At 43.3% G+C, this 19,627-nt stretch overlaps 1 protein-coding gene across 1 annotated transcript in view; it reads left to right on the forward strand.

Annotated features, from left to right (window-relative positions):
- The window catches only part of AATF (apoptosis antagonizing transcription factor), a 59,465-nt gene that overhangs the window by 14,993 nt on the left and 24,845 nt on the right, over positions 1 to 19,627 (forward strand). Inside the window, exons 6-9 of the mRNA XM_009278354.1 lie at positions 7,423 to 7,537; positions 7,891 to 8,095; positions 8,860 to 9,024; positions 9,793 to 9,876. Coding sequence (XP_009276629.1) covers positions 7,423 to 7,537; positions 7,891 to 8,095; positions 8,860 to 9,024; positions 9,793 to 9,876 — 569 coding nt within the window. The remainder of the gene's footprint in view (positions 1 to 7,422; positions 7,538 to 7,890; positions 8,096 to 8,859; positions 9,025 to 9,792; positions 9,877 to 19,627) is intronic.

Consider the following 19,627-nt stretch of genomic DNA (forward strand, 5'->3'; position numbering starts at 1 on the left):
GCTGATATCAAAAGATGATGGTTGAGGCAAATCAGTAGAGCATGAACTTCATGGAAGTGTTTCTCTTTCACTCCCTTCTCAGCTTTCCCCCTCCCCCAGTCCCCACTAATAAAATCCGTGAATACCAAGCCTTTTATTCTGTTGTTGCATCTAGTTATTTTCTTTACTTTTAGCAAACTCATCTGTGTCTGATGCTGTTGTCCTTACTGTCAAATGCAGTAATATTAGAGTGAAAGGACTAAATTGAGTCCGTTCTGTAACTCTTTGGGAGTCAGCTGAACTGCTTGTGTGAAAGGGGTTTGCAGCATTGGCTCCTTTGTGCTGAAGGAATACAATTTTCCCCTCTGCAAAGGCTTTTGCATCATTTGCATTCCAATGGAACCAGCAAATTGGGCCTTCGGTATGGAGCAGACCTTTTTATTGCAATCAGCAGAAAAGTCGGCCTTTTTCCTACCATCATTTGGTAAAATTCCACAAACTCAGTGTTTTGGGAAGCATGAAGGGAATGTTACTCCCATCATTTCCTAAAATAACCTGGACAGATTTACAGGTGCTTTGTGCTAGGATTCAGCTGAAGTCCGTGAGAAATGTATATGTAACTACACCACCTGTAAAAAAAAAAAAAAAAAAAAAAAAAAAAAAAAAAAGAAAAAAAAAAATCAGATCACTCTCTGCTGCCAAAGGGCTTGCAGCTAGCCTATAATTTAGTCTAAGCTGGCTCTTGTAGCTTCTGTCTTACGCTTCCCAGTAGCCTTTTATTTCTGTGCCATCTTGGTTTTGGGGCACCAGAACATACAGGGGTGCAAATCTGAAGATAGCGAAAGTCCTGCCTGCACCATGTTGTTCCTCCTACAGTTAGTTGTGCAGCCGGAGTTACAGAAAAGCTGTTGTCCAAAGCCCCATGTTTAAGATGCGATACCTGGAGGAATTCCCTCCGCCTTTTCCTGGCTGGTAACGTTGCTCTGCTGTTGGGAATATAGAGCAAGCTCCAAAAGTAATACTGACAGACTTCAGAATTATGATACACTGGAGCTCTGGCGTAATTCTTTGTTGAAGAAGTTAGAGGCCTAAAATGTTAAGGCTTATTGTTATTCTGAGTTGATAATCTCTGCCTTGCTTTAATAATTTTTCCTCATGCCTGGATAGCCTGCGAGTTGCACAATAATCACTCACACAGCTTTGTAATCAATGCCCAAAGTAATAGGATTCCGCTGGCCAACGGCAATTAATAAATTTGTGTCTTTTTTAAAACACTAGCAAGTCGGGCCTGAAATACGACTGACTGGCTTTGCTCATTTGCATATTTATTGCAGTGGAAAAATTCTTGCCGAATGATTGATGTTGAGCCTGCCTCTTGAATTCCAAACAGCACATTATTATGAAATGAAAAATGCCGGCCATACAGTTGATTAAAGTTGAAGACAGTGGAATCGGTGTTTTTTAAGATTGTGGGAGAATTAAAGGCATATTTTAATAGATGTTGACAAGAAGTGAACTAACAAAAGCAAAGCAAAGGATTTGCTTGAAAAGATTTAATCAAACGTGTTTCTTGGGGGATTAATTGCTGGGGATGACTAGTGCAAGTGGCTGGCTTGTGGATTTGAATGAGAAGTATTGTTCTCAGGCCAGCGTATTGAGTGCCATTTTGACCTGTAGTTTAACTCCTGTCCCACAGTCGTTTGAAAGGAGTGAAAATTTCCCCTCTTCATCTGAATGTTGGGATAAATGCGTGTACCTGATAAAGATACTTTTCATTATGTACAGCTGTTGAAATAAAAGAGGTTTGATTCCTCTCCTTCTTCTTATTTGCATAATGCGACCAGTGTGCTGGGCACTGCGCCTGTTCCGTGCAGTGGTGACATGGTGGCTCTCCGTGGTGGCAGGGGGAACTCTCCCAATATTTGGCAGCTCAGCTTTTGCTCTTCATACCGTGGTTCAAACACCAGCGTTGTTCCAGCTTTTCTGTGTGAGCACGTTACACAGCCTCTGGAGGTATATGGAAGATTAAAAGCTTGCATGCCGATGATATTCCTGTGATGCCAGATCCTCAGATTTAATTGAGGGGAAAAAGTAGTTAATTTCCAGCTTTGGCATGGGCTCTGAATTTCAGCCGTGTCCTGTGCGTGTGGTGTTTCGTGCTGGTATATCACGGTAACGATGCTCCTGTTTGTGTTTGCATACGGTGTGTACACAGTAACAGGCAGGCACCATTCTGTAGGGGAGCACTGCCACAGCAGTGCCCCATCACGCCCTGTAAGTTGCCATGAACATACGGCGATGGAGTGAAAATCCTGGGAGTTTTGCCCCTATTTTTAGGATTCCGTCCCTGACCGTTGTACTCAGAATCTGCTGGATGGATGCACCAGGGTCAGGTGGGGAGGAGCTTGCCTGGTGGAGCAGTTTTGGGAATCCCGGTGGTTGGCTCTCTGTGAATACCTTTGAAAGCCTGTCCTTGAGGCACCGGCTGTTTTCCATCGACTTAAAGTGTCTCTGCGTGAGGCCACTCCCTGCTGCTCCGCACCAGCTGCTGCTCTCCGCAGCTGCTTGGGAAGATGAAATGAGACCCCATTTTTAGAGGTCATGAAAAAGAGCGCAGATATTTTTCTGCGCAGGAAGCTGCCTTGCTATAGAAATGCTGAACTTACAGCCATGGGCGAGCACGGAAGCCATCATGCCTGCAAGTCCCCAGCACGGCAGAGCTTGTGTTTCAGCGGCAGCGGAGGCACAGCTGCCCTCTGCGTGCGGAGAGGGCTGGTGGGGGGAGCGCGTCATGGGGTCGGTACCCTGCAGCCAGGAGCCACCCCACACAGAGCGGGGGTGGGTCTCCTGACACTTTGATACATGGCAGTGCTATCCCTGAATGGAGCTAAATACTCCAGGGCTACTTTCTGAAAGGGATGTATAAAATGAGAACGTATGAGAGAGTATTAGCAGAAAGGCACAAGGCACTTTACTGATACTGGCTCCCAGCTTTCGCATTGACAAAATTGATTTTTGTGGTTTGAGAGCAGTAGGACAGATTTCATCTCTGGTGGGTCTCCTGACACTTTGATACATGGCAGTGCTATCCCTGAATGGAGCTAAATACTCCAGGGCTACTTTCTGACTGGGTGAAGGGATGTATAAAATGAGAACGTATGAGAGAGTATTAGCAGAAAGGCACACTTTGATTTACTGATACTGGCTCCCAGCTTTCTTGGTGGATTGATATGCTGTCTGCTGGATCTGGAACAACTTTTTCACTCCTGTACACAAAATGAAGGGGCTCCCATGGACTCTTAAAAGTGACTCTTACAAGTTAGCGTCTTACCACAGACACTCTGAGTCCCATTTAAGCTGGAAGTTATATTCAAACCACGTTTGCTGTGTTCTTGGAGCAGCTGCAGATGGATCCCACTCAGCATCCTTTTTTCTTTCCCAAAGGGCAGCTTTGAAAAGGTTTGCTGGAAGGAGGGGTTGCATGTTGTCCTGGCGTTAGTTGGCCTCTCCTACACACAGAGTATGAGTTGTTGTTTTGGGGATTTCAGTTGCTCATCCTGAAATGCCGTAAAGGGATCCAGCTTCTTTTGTTTTTAAGGCAGTGCTGAGCCACCTGTCCTCAGAAAACACAGGTTGGACGTGCAGAAGTAACTCCTGGAAAAGGAGATAGTTTTGAGAGTTTTCTCACTGATGATGTATGGCCCAATGTTAAAGGTGTCAGTTGTGACACTGATGTCGATATAAGGTAGAATATTTACCCCAGCACATCGCAGTGCAGGTTGTAAGAGAGATGCAGCAAAGCTGCCAGCAGAGAGTAGGAGAGAAGGGGTGGGAGAGGCACAGACTGGGGTTAACTGGGGTGATAGGCTGCGCCTGCAAAGTCAGGTCGGGAGAGTTTTACATACCGCAACTTGACAGTTGCTTTTGCAGTGCTGTGCCTGCAGTCACTGGCCACTGCCTGGTGCACTGGACTGGGAAGGGGCAGCTGGGGACGTGTAAGCATCTGTAGTTGGCTGAACTCAACAGAGCAACACCCAGAAGTGATACTGATGGCAGAGTTAGTGTAGTAGCTCTGGGAATAAGCTATTGGCATCAGGATCTTCCTGCTGGTGAATGAGTGGTGGGAGGGTAATCGTAGGGCTTTAACAGCATTGTTTCAGCCTTGGCTGGGTTGTGGTGCTTGTGAAAACCATAGTGTCGATATCTTCTTGATCCTGAAAACTTTAGAAACTGAAAATCATCAGGGACTGCCTAGGACCTAACACAGCTCATGGCAGTGGGAGGCCCCTGCTACACGGTCAGGGCTGGCATTGCCTGTGCTCTTAGTGGTATGGCTGGCTTTGTTCTGTGAACAGAGCAGGGAAGGGAGCAGGAGGTACAAACCTGATGGTTATCACATGTGAAAGCTGCTAGCTGGTTGCCTTAATGTACTAGCGTGCTTGAAAGCTCCGTGTTTGTGACTCTCTTCTGTTTAATTGTCTGTTTCAGACAAGGAGCGGCATTAAAAAAAAATGTGCTGGGAGGGGGTAGGAGAGCAGGAGGGTTAGCGTCCGGCTTTCCTTCAAAATGACATAGTTTGCATTTGTGAAACAGTTTTGTTTTATGCTGCCTTCATTCACAAATGGATTCAGTCTTTTCCCCAAAGCCGACGGTGTAAAGGCAGATGAGGGCATTAAAGGGAAGAGAAGATGAGGAGAGACTGGGAAGAACGCAGTCCCTTCTGGAATTAAACGTGAAATGGATAGGGCAGGGCTGGATGGGAAGAGAGCAGGGGAGGGTGACACTTGGCTTCTGAAGTTGAGTTTACAGCACACTTAAGCACCCAACAGTAACAATGAGAATGCCATCCAATAATGCTATTAAATACACAAGAACCGAAAGCACGGAAATTACCCAGCTGTAAGAGGCTCATGATGAAGCCACTGTCTGGAATAATTAGCCCTCCCACCTGGTTAGCGCACGGTCATTGTCTTCCCTGCCCTCTCCATCCCCTTCACTCCAAATAAAATTGCTCCCCATCCCCACTTCTGTTGGGGTCCATATCTCATAGCCTGGGGGAGCTTGAGCCTGTCTGTATTCCTTGCCTGCTTGCCGTGGCCCTGATATACCCCAGAAGAGCTGGAGTGCTACTCCAGTTGTAATTGACAGGATCAAAGCTGCCTGGGGTGCATTAGCACTGCTGTTGGAGGATAGGCAGCGGGTAGAAAATAAACAGTTTTGGAAGCTCTGGGGATATTTAGCTGTGTTGCAGGCAGTGGGAAAGATTTTGCTGTTGTAAGCTGTGCACTCAGGCTAGGGTGGGGGCAGTTTCCTTTTGCAAGCGATGCTTTAGCTGCAGACACGTACAACAAATGCATTTTTAAGGGCTTTTGTCTGTTTGTCTCTTGGAATTGTTTTGATGCTAACACACGGCTGTTTTACAAGTGTGGCAAACCTAATCCGTTAATAGGTTTATATAGCAGAGTTGTCAGAACGTATCTAAAATGAACTGCAGGCCGGGAGAGGATGAGTCCAACAGCCGATCTGCAACAAAAATCTTAAAGCATCTTCTCCTTGACATTCCCGTTACTGAGGTCAGGCCATAATTTATCTGAAGATGGTGACAACTGAGCAGTATCACAGTGGTAACATGCGGGAGATTGAGACCTCTGAGTGTCTGGGCTGATTTCTGCTTGCACTGTCTCTGTCTGGCTGATGAAGATTTGCTGTTCGCTCTACCCATGATCTCTGTGTCCTCCATCAAAAAAAAGAAATAAAGAAAAAAATCGAGTGGTGAAAAGTTCTCTCCATTCTTTTATGCTAACTACAAAGAAAGAAACAGGTTTGGGAGTTAAGCAGAAGAGTCCTACTGACTTCACGCCAGTGGAGGAACTGGTGGAGCGGGTACCAGGGGAAGCTTTGGGGAATGTCCCACCACTGCAGTGCTCCTCCTGCCCTCCGGACAAATCCACGTGCTCTGTCAGCCAGCGTTAGCTGCTGCCCGTGAGGATGCTTGTTCTGGGTGCGTGGGGAGGGAAGCCAAGCCTGCGTGAACGTATCCTGCAAGAAAACAGATCCTGAAGTGGTGTGCTACGTTCCTTCAAGCGGTGCATTTTTTCCCCTTTCTGTGGTGCCTCTTTGTAAAAGTAGAAGGCAATACACCAGTGTCAGGTAAATATAAATTAATCTGTGTAAAGTTCAGTTTAGGTTTTTTGATAGAACCATACTAAGTGTTTTACCTGTAAGAGCTGACCCTGTGGTTGATGTGTAGCAATGTACAAAGGGAGAGTTTGTGTAGGCCTAGACAAACACTTGTTTTCTGCAGGGAGGCTTGTTGGTTGCCACAAAAGAACTATTTTTAAAGAACAGATGCTGCAACCATGTGCAGTTAACCCTTCCTGCAGTCAGCTGCAACTGTGTGTCCCTGGAGAACATAAGATCATTGGAACAGAGATCGTTTTCTCTGCATCTGCATAGATACAGGAAAATTGTCAGCTATGAAAGCCTTTGGGTACACAGCATGAGACCTACATTCAGGATTTGTGTCTGCAAATACCCTGGAAAGCAACTACTCATCCCTGTAAAACTAACCTTCACACCATGTATTGATCATTTTGTACACCTCTCCACCCCAATCTTTTCTTCACTTTCTCTCTTTCTAAGGATCTCTGGGCCTGCAGTTCTGCTTTTCTGATCAGAATCCTCTCATTAAACTTGCCAGGTCATTGTTTAAGTTTCCCCCATAGATCAGATCCTTGCTACATTTAATTTTACTTACAATCTAATTTCTTATACCTCCTGCATGGTGAGCACAGCGGCATAGAAACCAGCAGTAGTCACAGCCCTGCAGGAGTTCGGTTTTTCTTCTTGTCTTCCCTCCTTCTGCTCCCTGTAACATGCACATTACGTACAAGAAGGAAAAGTCAGAGGTCAAGTTTAGACAGGATGTACATATATACATTTTCCCTTGTGTTGCTTCATATTCTTCAGCTGAAGCTGGCCTCTGCTGCAAAACTTAACAGAGGAGAGAAATGAGTTAGTCAGCAAAAAAGGTTGTTGTCATACGTGTGTGTCATCAGACACTTCGGCACACAGTATTTGCTTCTTCAATATGTTAATCCTTTAGGCTCTGCAGTCTGAATGTTTGTCGATGAAACATTAGATCAGTATACTCCCGGTGTGCAGCCAGGCAGATGTTTAGAAGGCAGTCCTGCCTCCTCTCCTCCCTTTTTAGGAACGAAACGTTCTTTCCCAGTGTGGTGGTGTTTGACATTAACAGCTATAAATCAGTTTGACGATAAAACCACATCTCTAACTGATTAGAGAAAAACAGTTAATGCAGTTACATGCAGTACCTGTGGCAGAAATTCAGATTCAAGATGAGAAACTAAGCACTGCAAAGCTCAATCTTCACCAGAAGCAAGGATCAGTGGAAAACTGTTGCTTGTGTCTCTTGTTCTGCAGGTTGTAAAGCCCTGGAGGCGTTGCTGAAAGTATTAGTGGACCTTCAGGATGAGCTACTTTATCAATACCCAGGCACGAGGCATCTGGTAGATGGAAAGCAATCAAAAACTGAGAGGTAAATACAAAATAAGACAAGACCTTTCTGAATCCTTTGGTCTCCAACTCTCCAACAAAGAGGACAATGGACAGCCTTCCTGACCACGCTCACTCTCTGCTGTTCTCTCAGTTGCTGCTGTATCTGGGTGACAGACACTCTGGACAAACGACCACTTTAATTCCTTCTGCCAGTGTGGGAAGTCTGTTTTGTAATCTTTCTGATAATGGAGGAGTGGCTAAACTGTGGGTCTTTTGCCATAAATATCACCATGGTGTGGAAAAAGCATGGGTGGTAGTGGAGGGGCCATTAAGAATTCACACATGTTGCCTTAGAGAGGTGTAGGGTGTTTAGTTTGCGTATTTTTGTTCTAGTGATGATGAAATCCTTAGCAGTAGCGATGACGAGCAAGTGGATAAGGGTCAGGAGAAGAGGAGGAGCCTCCCCAAACGAAAGCTAAAGATGGAGGACTACCCAGAATTCATAGCCAAGCGGTATGCTGACTTCAGGACGTATCGGAACAACGTCTTGCAGAAGTGGCATGACAAGACAAAGCTGGCATCTGGCAAAATGGGAAAGGCAAGTCTTTGTTTATGTGTGCTGACATGCTTATTGTTTAGCAGAGATTTGTGGAACAAGTTGATCTGGAAGTTGCATATCATGGATGTTCCAGGTTAAGCCGAGAATTACAGCAGTAAGAATTAAATACACAGGTACACACTTTTCCCCAACCTTAAAGAAGTTTGGGAGAAGCTCAGCCCTCAAATTTCAAAGGCGTAAGCTGCTCTCTTTTGTTTTGAGCAGATGGGCAGGAAAAAATTTTTGAGGGGCAAACGGTTTCCCAAGTTTTGGGAAAAACTCTTGGATAGTATTGGTGTTCTCCCAACCAGACATCTCATCGTAGCCAGTCTCCAGCAGAAAGTAAGCTCTATGAAAATACCACTATTGCTGATCAACAAGCTGTTTGTGTTTTATAACAGAACTACGGGCTTCTGTGGCTCTCCTCCTCCATGAAGTGTACACTTTAATACAATGGGTAATCATTTCACCTGAAGATCCAGGGTCTCCTAACATCTGTGAGTTCGTATTAATCATTGAAAAGTTCATCTAAACCAGAACAGCAAAGGCATTTTATTAAGCCAGGCATGAGGTTGCCTCAGGTTGGGAAGGGAGAGAGAGGGAGAAACAAATAAAAAATCCTAGCAGAAATCCCAGCAACGAAACCCAAACCCCCTCCTCTTGGAATGCTGTCTGCTTATCCACTGACATGGAAAGATAGAGGAACATTGCTGCCTTGAGGAAAAGCTTTCTGCATTATCTGACACTAGTTAATGTTGTTGCAGGGTTTCGGTGCCTTTGAGCGTTCAATCTTGACTCAGATTGATCATATTATGATGGACAAAGAGAGATTACTACGGCGGACACAGACCAAGCGATCCGTGTATACAGTGCTGGGAAAGCAGGAACAGGAATCTCATCCGGTCCCTGAATCTTTGCCTGAAAATTCGGTAAGGGTATTTTGTTCATATAACTCATCCTGTAGCAGCAGTGAAACTCTCTGCAAAGCAATTAGCTTGAGCCTTTAGCAGGTAATATTCTTGTTTGTGAGAGATTGATGAAGGAGATATCTGAGTGTTGATTCCTGTAATGTAATGGCTAAGAAAAAGATGTAGACATTTCAATTCCAGTTTTATGGTGTTTGCATTATCTCCTGTGCCAGTTCTTGACAGGGGAAAACAAGGTTTGGTCTGTGACTGTGCCCCTCCTGTGCTGTAGGGAGTGATGCTCACTAAATCTGCTTTTTGAGGTGGCGGCTACAAAACTTTGTTTTTACTCTGGAGTTTAGAATCTAACCCAGAAAGTCACTTCTAAAATCATACTGCATATAACCTACAGAATATGTTAGTAGTAAGTCTATTATTAATTTAGTATTTAAGAATGAATAAATACTCAATTCTGAGAGATCATGTAGAATTACTGGACTTGCAAGATATATTTTTGCCATTACATTAAAAATATCTGTAGTATTTTGCCAAAGACTTTGCACAGTCCTATTTATTTCCCAGTAAAGGTATCATAAATCTATTTCAACATTGGCAGCATTTCTGCCTTGCCTTTAAATGTATTCCTAGTCCTTAAAAGCTTGTTATGTTGGGAGCTTTTCTCCATTCCTTCGTATCTTCAAGTGTGTTTACAAACTGCTGCATGTGATGTCATCAGAGTTAGGGACAGAAATACGCACATATGAGCTTTCAGTATTTCCTTTGTGCTTCTAGGAAGTCCTCCCTCAGTCAGATTCCAACAGGCACCTGAAGGACATAGATGAGGAGATATTTGATGATGATGACTTTTATCACCAGGTAGGTGATGGTAAATCTGTGTCGGAATTATGGCTCCAGTTGGTTTTTAATACTTACAGAGCTAATGCGGTTGGTTCTGTGCTCTAAATTTCTCTTACCAGTGAAAATTGGTTCTCTGTAGATACCTCAGAGGACTTCGCTCTCAACTTTAGATACAGGGCTATGCGAGCTTAAACTTGCATTGTGGATGTAAACTTACTGCCATTGCTGGCACTGCTGTACTTGAGTGAGTCAGGGCTGCAGGACAAGGTCTATGCCTGTAGTTCTCGCTGGTGAACATTGCTACACAAGAGAAAAACTACTGAATTCTCCAAAGGTGACTGTTCTCTGTGGGTAGAGTCCCATTATGAAAAACGATTCTGGTAGATCTTCAAAAGCACCTAAGTTACTCTCATCTCAACCTAAATCATCTCATCTACCTACAGAATGAAAAAGCTGCCGGGCTTCTCTAGCACTTTTCTCGGAGTTGTGCCAGCTTGGATTTAGGCCAGTTATTCTTTCTATTTGCAAAAGTCTTAGAAACAAGGAATTTGCACCCAGTGCATGGAGGCTGCAGCTTAGGGAAACCTTGTCTTTGTAATTTATTAAATAAATGACGGTGCCAGCTTTATGAAATACTGAAATTACCATATATTGAGGACTATGATTCACTGTAAGTCCTTCCCCAGTGCACGAAAAACTAGTTTTGCTCTGATGATCCACAGAGAGCTTTAACTTCAGGACTAAACAAATATCATTATGTCATTAGAAAGGCAGAAATTTCTGATCTGAATAGTTATTAGAGTGGCTAGTAAAGTGTTAGGGCAGTGGAAGAGAGCTGTTGCCATGTGACTGTGCTCTGATAACTGATTTAACCAGAAACATTTGAATACTTCCAAAATTTGGGGTTTCATGTACAGAGCCAGGACTAAAGATGAATAAAAAGATGTATTAAATTGGCAATACTTATCTGTGTTTTGTGGATAGGAAATACAGAGACCTTTAATGCTGCCTTTTTTTTTCCCCTCCAACACACTTCCAACCCTACTGCTGTAGATGTCCAAGAAAATTTTTGCAGTAGACCTCACCTAGTGCAGAATTAGGACAATTTGAATATTTAATGTTTGTGAGGGATCTATTCGAGGCAGCCTGCCTCAGAGCCAGAAATTTATTCCAAGCTAGCTCCTCTCCAGGCTGTGTATTTATTGTAAGAGCATCTCTGCTAACATTGCTGTGAACTGAGCAGCCTCTCTTGGGTAGGTGATGATATCAGGTTCATCGGTGTAGGCTCTAAAATGGAGATCAGGGAGTGCCTGTCTTGTTGGCAGCAGTGGTTGAAGAGGCCACATCTGTAATGCAGTGAGATAATACTGAGGTGGAATTTGGGGTCCAAGTGGACCAGAAGCCCAGCTTTGGGCACCAAGTGGACCCTAAGAACACAGAACAAATTAAGTTAGTATAACAAAATAGTGAAGTGGTCGAGGAGAAATAGCTGTGATTGACAGTCCGTGGACCTGTGCAGAGAAGGTGCTTATTGGCCATGAAATGTTAAATTTTTAAAAGAAAAATAGCAATAGATGAATGGCCCGTCTTTCCTTCTAATAACTTTAACTTCGATAAATCGTGATTTCAGAAATATGACTAGTCACAGCTTAGCTTTTCCCCTCACTGGTTAATTGGGGTGCTGGGGTTAATCTAAATTAAAACTTAAACTAATAGAGGTCATTGAGGGAAGAGAATCACCTGAGTAAAACAAATGGGTCTGCCAGGCACAACTGTATCTTGGCCATTTCCCAAGAGGGAAGTGGCAGCAAATTGGAGTTGTTTCAGCATTCGGTAGAGGTGAAGGATGGGTGACACCGTTTTAATGTACGGCACCTCCGGAAACGTTCCAGATTGCATTCCTTGCTGTACCAACTGCTGCCTCCCGCGCACAGTCAATAGGAGCCGGACCAGCCAACAACATCTGGCAGCACAGCAAGGAATGGGTGCAACTTTTGAAACCCCATAGACTCTAAATATGGTGCTTAGCCTGGTGGAGGCTTTAATCACTTACCACTCTTTGGCAGCGGGCTACGACAGCTTATCCTAGCCTCGTACATCACGCACAGACATCTGCTGAGCCGCGAGGCAGCTACACATTCATTTTCCTTCCTTGCTTGTTTTTTTTTTTAATCTCTCCCTCCCTCCCTCCTTCTCTCCCTCCCTCCCTCCTAAAATCCCTCCCTTCCTTGCTGTACCAACTGCTGCCTCCCGCGCACAGTCAATAGGAGCCGGACCAGCCAACAACATCTGGCAGCACAGCAAGGAATGGGTGCAACTTTTGAAACCCCATAGACTCTAAATATGGTGCTTAGCCTGGTGGAGGCTTTAATCACTTACCACTCTTTGGCAGCGGGCTACGACAGCTTATCCTAGCCTCGTACATCACGCACAGACATCTGCTGAGCCGCGAGGCAGCTACACATTCATTTTCCTTCCTTGCTTGTTTTTTTTTTTAATCTCTCCCTCCCTCCCTCCTTCTCTCCCTCCCTCCCTCCTTCCCTCCCTCCCTCCCTTCTCTCCTCCCATCCCCAATATGCTTCTTGGGAGAGATGATCTGTAAAGATTACTGCTTCATTGTGTGCAAGTAATTGTGGGGATGCCAGCCCCTTGCCAGACACCGCACAGCACCTGTTCCGCTGACCTGGTTAATGTGTTCTGTTGAGTGGGATTTGGCAGAGATTGGAGCTGAAGCCAATTCAGTGATAAGGCTAAAGAAAATGGCTGTATGTTTTCTGTCACCTCCCAATTAAATTGGTTTCATAAAGTGCTTTCCTTTATTTGTCAGAGTGGTAAGCTGGAGCTGAACATTGCATTCAGAAAGGGTAGAGTGCATTACAATAGAGCGCTGACAATACAGTGAATGTATTTTCTTTCAGATGGGTCATAACTGTGCAGCGCTTTTGTGTGCGTCTGTGGATGTACATATATAAATAAAATGTAGAAAGGGAACTGGTTCTTCAGGAGTAATCGGCAGCAACGTCTCTGGTTGTTGGAGCTGAGGTTGCCCAGAAACTCTGACCTCTGTGCATAATACTTATTGCAAAGTGTATGTGTACATTTCAATGGGTGCTTTTTTCTTTGCATTTAAATTTAGAGCCAGACTTTTTTTAGTATCACTTTAATTTTTCTAAATAACATTTTATAATGATTAGTTTATTTTGATTACTGTTTATGGTTTATTAAAAGTAAACATTCAGATAAAGAAGGACATTGGGAACCAACTTCCTGTATATTTCAGTGTGAAATTAAGCAAGTAAAAATGAACGAGGTCTGATGAATGTACACAAGTTAATGATAACAGAATAAGTAGCTATACTCTTTTGTTATAGATTATAATACAGAACTCTTTAATGAATCTGTTTTTCCTGTGGAAAAACAATTTTCTTGTCCAGGTCTTGGTATTAAGTGGAATTCACCGTGTGGGGCTGGTGGAATTTTACGACGATTCAGGATTTAACTGTTCTGTCTGTTCATCCAACTTTGCCTTTTCTCATATTCTTCACTTGTTTTATACGCAGTTATAATTTTTATTGTGGTGGCCCATGTTGAATGGTAATGTAAAGCTGAGCTGAATAATGCAAGTGAAATATTTTTATTTAGGTTGCACTGGGTGGGAATAGTTAAACTGTTTCAGAAGGATCCTCATTACTGACAGCAGTGAGAGGCTAGACCCCATTTCCTTTTCTTCTAAACTCTCATTCATACATGGTTTTAAGGAAAGAAAAAGGCTAGAAGACTTTTTAGAAGTCATATTTACGTAGAATTCATTACAGCCGATACTGCTGCATTGAGACTTAAAATTCCAGCCTCCTACCAGAGAGCTGCTGGTCTGACATGCTACAGTGGAGATTTTATTATTAGGTTGAAATACTTCTCTAGTAAAGGAGAGAGTGGAAATTGGTTTATTTCCAACAGGAATTAGGTTAGTGTTCATATGCTAAGCGTTCCACTGGTAGCACCTCTTCCCGGAACAAATGTTCGTCATTGATGGCAGCAGGTATGCCTAAGGAGAATTAGGAATATACATAATCCCTTTTTCTCTCTGCTCTCCTGCTCCCTCCTCCCCCTGATTTTGGTTATGTTGTATGCCATCGCAGTTTATAACAACCCGCAATCATCAGTCTTGTCTGTGATCACCACAACTTCAGAAGCTGAGCAGAGCCAAGACAGATGAGGAACATTCAACGAAACGCTAAAGTCTTCAAAGAGAGATGGCAGCGGCTTGCCAGGCAGGACTGCCAGTAGGTTGGAGAGGACTGTCATCCCTCAACTACTGCAGTATGTTGAAGTGAACTGTTACTGTCTGGGATTTACTCCCAAGGTGAGCATGCTTGAATAGTGAGGAAGAGGCTTGCTCCGTTCCTTATCTGTACCCTAATTACTTAGGAAAGGAGTTGATCCTGTAGAAAATTTTGTTTAATTGTAGGACTTGTAACTTACTTTATTGTTGTCCCTTGTGGAGTGGCACTGTATGTGCCTGCCCGCTCTTGCCCGCTCTGTGTGAAAGACGTGGTTTTTGCAAGTGAGCAGGAGATCTCACTAACTTCCTTTTTCCTAGCTTAGTGTTCAGAATGCCTGCATTAATCTGAGTAACCGCAAAATGAACTTCCAAGTCTGAATCTCTTGTTAAGATACTTGTAGCTCGGTTTGTTTCTCTTCTGGGTTGTACTTGTGTCTAAATCGCATTGTATGGCTTTTTAGAAAACTTTATCTGATGGGGTAGATTTCTCCTCGTGTCCCAAGCAAGAGTCAGCCTAAAGCAGTTTCCTGGGCACATACTGTGGTTTTTTCTCCCAGGTATTTGATAATGCCATAAACAAGTAATTACTAATCCAGTGAACTATTAAAAGTCGATAATGGTGAAGAATAGAGAGAAGACTGGCTTTCTGACAAGCTGGTTTACCTTAATTAAACTGGTGAGTGATTAATATGGACAGCTGATCTTGTGGCTTTAATTAGATGCATTTAGAGTTTTGTGTGAATAAGAGATGTCTCGAACCGTCCCACAGGTTAATGGCAATACAATACTCTTATCACAGGCATGTATCTTTCAAATGGCTGGGTAGATGGTTAATAACACGTTTTAAAGCTTGATTTGAAACTTCTCTTAATGGGTTATTAGAAAATATGCAAGTCAATGCCTATTTTATACAAAACTGAATTTTAATAAAATGTTTTTTAAAAAGAGATTGTCCAGTGATTTAATCTTGCAGTTTAGGTTTTTACATTATAAATAGATTGCAGAAAGTTAAATTTTAAAAGAGTTTTTGAAGGGGATTTAAAAAAAATATTTGAGCTGTAGTCTAGATTTTCTCTGGTGTTGCTAGAAATCCAAATGGTGTTATGCTACTACTGTGTGGAGGCTTGAAAGAGGAAAAGAAACAGCTTGCTTCTACATCCAGGCAGAATGCAGCGTAAAATGTATGCTGAGTCCTGGACTAGAAGCAATCTTTTAGTAATTTATGCTGCTTTAAATAATTGTATGGTGTGTAAATATGAAAAAGAAGGAAAAAATCATGTGATTCACCATGTCTCTCCAAAGACTAAAGGAGAAAAAAATTAAATTAGGAAGTATTGAAATTACATTGCTAAAATGCAGCTTTGTCAACTTTCTGTTCAGGAGTGACTTTGCATTTTCACCAGGAAAGAGGAAAAGCATTTGGTGTTTGTAGTCTTACTTCTTTACTTGGACTTGACAAGTTGTACTTAGCTTCTCTCTTTTTGTTTCCTACAGTTATTTTGTAAAAAATAACTTTTTTAAACTGTTAAAAGATAACAGTAACACATTTTTTCAATGTGACATGTCATGTTGCGGCTCTGTGAGGCAGGATGAAGGTAATTTGCCTGAGTTTTTGAAAGGATTCTGTTAAAAGATAGCAGAGCGCCGTTAGTAGACCTTCACACCACAATAATTGTTTGTTTACTGTCTCCAGTAACAAGTACACATTTAGCTAGAAGAGTCCACATAAGCAATTTGCAAATACTTTAGAGTTCCTCATTAATAAACTGAGTATTTTTTTAGCCAAGGAGTGACAGAGTGTTCTAGTAAAGGTAAGCAGCTGCTGCTGGTAAACCTGAAGTCTGGGTTTCTCACGTTTTTCTCATTGTTTCAGAATCCACGGACAGTCGAATCTTTTTCTGTTTCTGTTGCTTTCAGCAAGCGACTAAGATGGCAGAAGCGGTCGAGGTTCTGCTTTTCCATTGTTCTACAGAGTTGTTGTAAAATGAACATTGTCGGCCCCTTGTTTGATATTATTATTGGTGCAGGGAGCCCGATAGGACTGTTTTGACTTCCTTGTACAGCAGGCAGCACAACGGCCGGGCTGAGACTGCGTCTCACCTCTTCGCATATCTGACTCGGTGAATTCAAAGGCAGCAGTGCCACTTGCAAGACAGAGTAGGTGGCTTTGATGCACTGTAGCAGAAATGACCCGTGCCTTTACTGGCTTTTCTGAAGATTTTAATAACATCAGAGAAAAAGTGTTTCTTTTGTTCTGATTATCTTCCTAAGCTTTGTAAACTAAACTGTTTCTTGTGATACACTATAGATCAACTTTTGCGAGGTGTTAATTTGAATTGGTCTGTGAGGGCTGAGAAAAGCGAGCCTTTTGTCACGAGGCTTATTTCAGCTATACTTAGCTCTTTGTCTCAAGTGGAAATTCTTAGGGGTCTGCAAATCAGAAAGGTCAGCAACTGTAGTATTAGAAACACTGATAGATAGTGCATGAAAATGAGACCTAACCTCTAAAATGAAAATTGACCTCTAAAATGAGAAATGAATCTCTATTACCCTTGAACAACACCCTGATGGCATTTCTAAATCCCTCTAATTTTGTACAATGTACTTTGTGTGCATCTCTTTAACTAGTGTAGAGAGGGAGTCCTTTTAAGGTGAATTCTTTAGAAAGCACACATCATTGACTCCAATGTAAATTTTAACAATGGCTTTGGTGTCAGCAAAGGTAGCTGAATAGTAACCGCTTTCGAAGCTCTTGCCTTTGGACACGTTCTGCCTTGCTCTTTGTTAGCGGTTGCAGATTTTAAGCTCTTGCGCGCTCAGGACACAGAAGGGAGAGTCAGTCTTCATCTGCTCCCAGCCCTCCGTGAACACGGCTTGTGGGCCTTGGCAAACCGCGCGACCTCTGCGTGCTTTTCGTGTGGTTGGTAGTCCCTGGTTTTGACTAGGGAGTCTGACGGGGCTGGTTTTCATAGCAAAGCTTTGTTGAGTTCAGAAACACACGTGTGCGGGAGCACTCGTGGCAAGCATCGCCGCTTCGTTCCAAAGACAAATAAAAATGATGTTAGCAACTTTCTTCTGCTTACTATTGCCCGTTGTCCGCTTTGCACATAGTTTGTCTTCCTGGTTCCAGCTTTTGGTAGGAGCAGCTCGGAGTTGGTAGTTGAGTTGCAGACTGCTGGACGTGGTTGCACTTCGTTGCAGGTTGGCAGTTGTGTTCATTTACGTGGGAGACTGAGCTTAGGTTTTTGAAGTTCAGGGAAGATGTGAAGAGGTGAAGGAGGGAGAGCAAAAAAGGATATGTTTCAAATCAAAGCCTTTTGATGCTGAAATTGCCTGACTCAAACTCTTGTCTTCACACATCAGGGCTTAATGCTGATAGTGATTTACTTACATTTCCTAGTTAATAATTAGACAATGGAAGACACCATATATCACTCCTAATGGAATATATGGGGTCTGATGAGAGTTTTCTGTTTTGACTAATAAATTTTAACCAGAATCGCCAAGCTTAATGAAATATTACAGCTTTGGAAGTGGTTTAAGTCTTGTGCTGTGAAAACAGTGTTGCTTTATTCAGTAAATGAATTTATCATTCATTCTGTATCCTGAGCCCTAGCTGGCTCTGGAGCATGGGCTGAATGCAAGACTCTGAACTAGAAAGCGGAAAAACTAATCAAATCCTTAAAGACCAAAGGCAGCGAGGCAGGTCTAGACTGACTTTTTCAGTGGTAGCCTCTGGCTACATCCACTTTTATTTTAGTAACCATTGTTAGCATGATTTATAACTTTAGCTTTAAGACGTACACTATTTAGATGTAATAAGATGCTTCGCAGCTTTTATTTCTATTCCGTAACTTCCCTCTTGTCCCTGCTTTTTTTTACTTCCCCCTCGTCTTTGTCTCCCTCTCCTCTCCCCAGGAGTGTCCCCAGTCCTGCAGTTGACGCTGCATTGAAAGACCGTTTCACTGTCAGCCCCAAGGTCAACAAAACCATCTCTGCCTCAACTAATGGCTGATCGGCTGGTGGCCTAGTTAGTGCAGAGGAGACGACTGTGTGCAGGGTTTAGTCTTCGACTGCTGCACAAAGCTTTTCCCTGCTAATTCTGGTGAGAGGATCCTCTGTGCACAGAGGAGAGGACGTGCCCCCCAGCAAGTAAGGGGATCCCTGCTGTCGCCATGCTAAGTGGCACACAGTTCAACTCCTTGCCCGTCACAGCTGTCATGGGAAATGCTGCCTTGCCAAAAGGAGAGTGATCCTGTCCAACAAGATCCTGCCCACTTCCCACGTACAGCATTAGGAACCTGCCCCAAAACACATCTTGTTCTAACCAGTGTGGACGTAGTTGTAAGACCTTGGCGGCACTCCTTAGTCTACCTGTCTGTGGATTTGGTGGGCTACCAGGAAGAGCAAGTCCTGCTGAAAACGTTTTGCTGCTTAGTTCTCTGAGTGTAGGACGTCTGTGCATTACTGTCTTCTTGTGCCTTGGCCTCTGCCATTGCTACTCAGCAGTTTTTTCTGTGCATCGTGCCAAGGAAGCAAGATAAGAGGAGACAGTAAACACACCTTATTGCTGGTACAGGAAGAAACCACTAAAACCTTGCTGCACCGTTTCTCGCTGCTGTGAAAACCCTCCCTCCCACCTTGCTTTTGACAGAATATTGACTAGAAACCAAGATCCCATTTCTTCTTAGCCTTAAGGGCAGCTGTTTACAGAGTAGCGGTGTTACATAGGTTTACTGTGTCGTATGTCTGTGTAACACTGGATTTGGATCTTGTATTTAGCTGCCAGAAGTGACTGTGATGAAGTGGGAGAGATAAACTGATAGATTGTGTGCCAGAAAGATGTTGGGAATCAATCAGATAAACAGGGCAGAGAAGTAGCTTGCTGTTTCCTAGTGATAATAAACCAGTGGCCTCTCTTCCTGGAATTCTTAAATATAATTGCTGCAGTAATAATCTCCAAAAATAAGCAAATAGAAAAAAAGTCATGGCAGGTTTTTAATTATGCTTGAATCGCTCTTTTTTTTTTGTAATATGATGTATACCTTGAAGGAGAAGAAAGATGTGGACAGGTATAAATATTACCTCTGTTGCTTGAGTGTCTCTTATTTGAAAATAAAAAAGGGTCATAAAATGATACTCAACTACCTTTATGGCATTTTTCTTTTGTGGGGTGCACGCCTTTTCCCTCCCTCACTCCAGTAGTGTAATTAAGTGATCAGAAACTATGGGGGTCAGCGAGTTTCTCACGTAGCACTGTGCCCGGGACAGCTTTTGGTGTCAGCTGCGCTCGGTGGGGCAGCATCAGTGCCTGGGAAGCCGTCTGAGGGCAGGCTGCTCTGAGCACAGTCATAGTCAGGAGCTAAGCTGTGCTCAGAAATGCCGTCGTCTCACTTGAGCTGGTATTTCCTTATACACATCCACGGCTGCCGGGGGGATGTGGAGCTTCTTTCTTGTCCTCTTGCCTTGTCTGTGCGTGCTGTCTTG

This window comes from Aptenodytes forsteri, unplaced genomic scaffold (assembly GCF_000699145.1).
Source record: "Aptenodytes forsteri isolate BGI_AS27 unplaced genomic scaffold, ASM69914v1 Scaffold66, whole genome shotgun sequence".
Classification (NCBI taxonomy): domain Eukaryota; kingdom Metazoa; phylum Chordata; class Aves; order Sphenisciformes; family Spheniscidae; genus Aptenodytes; species Aptenodytes forsteri.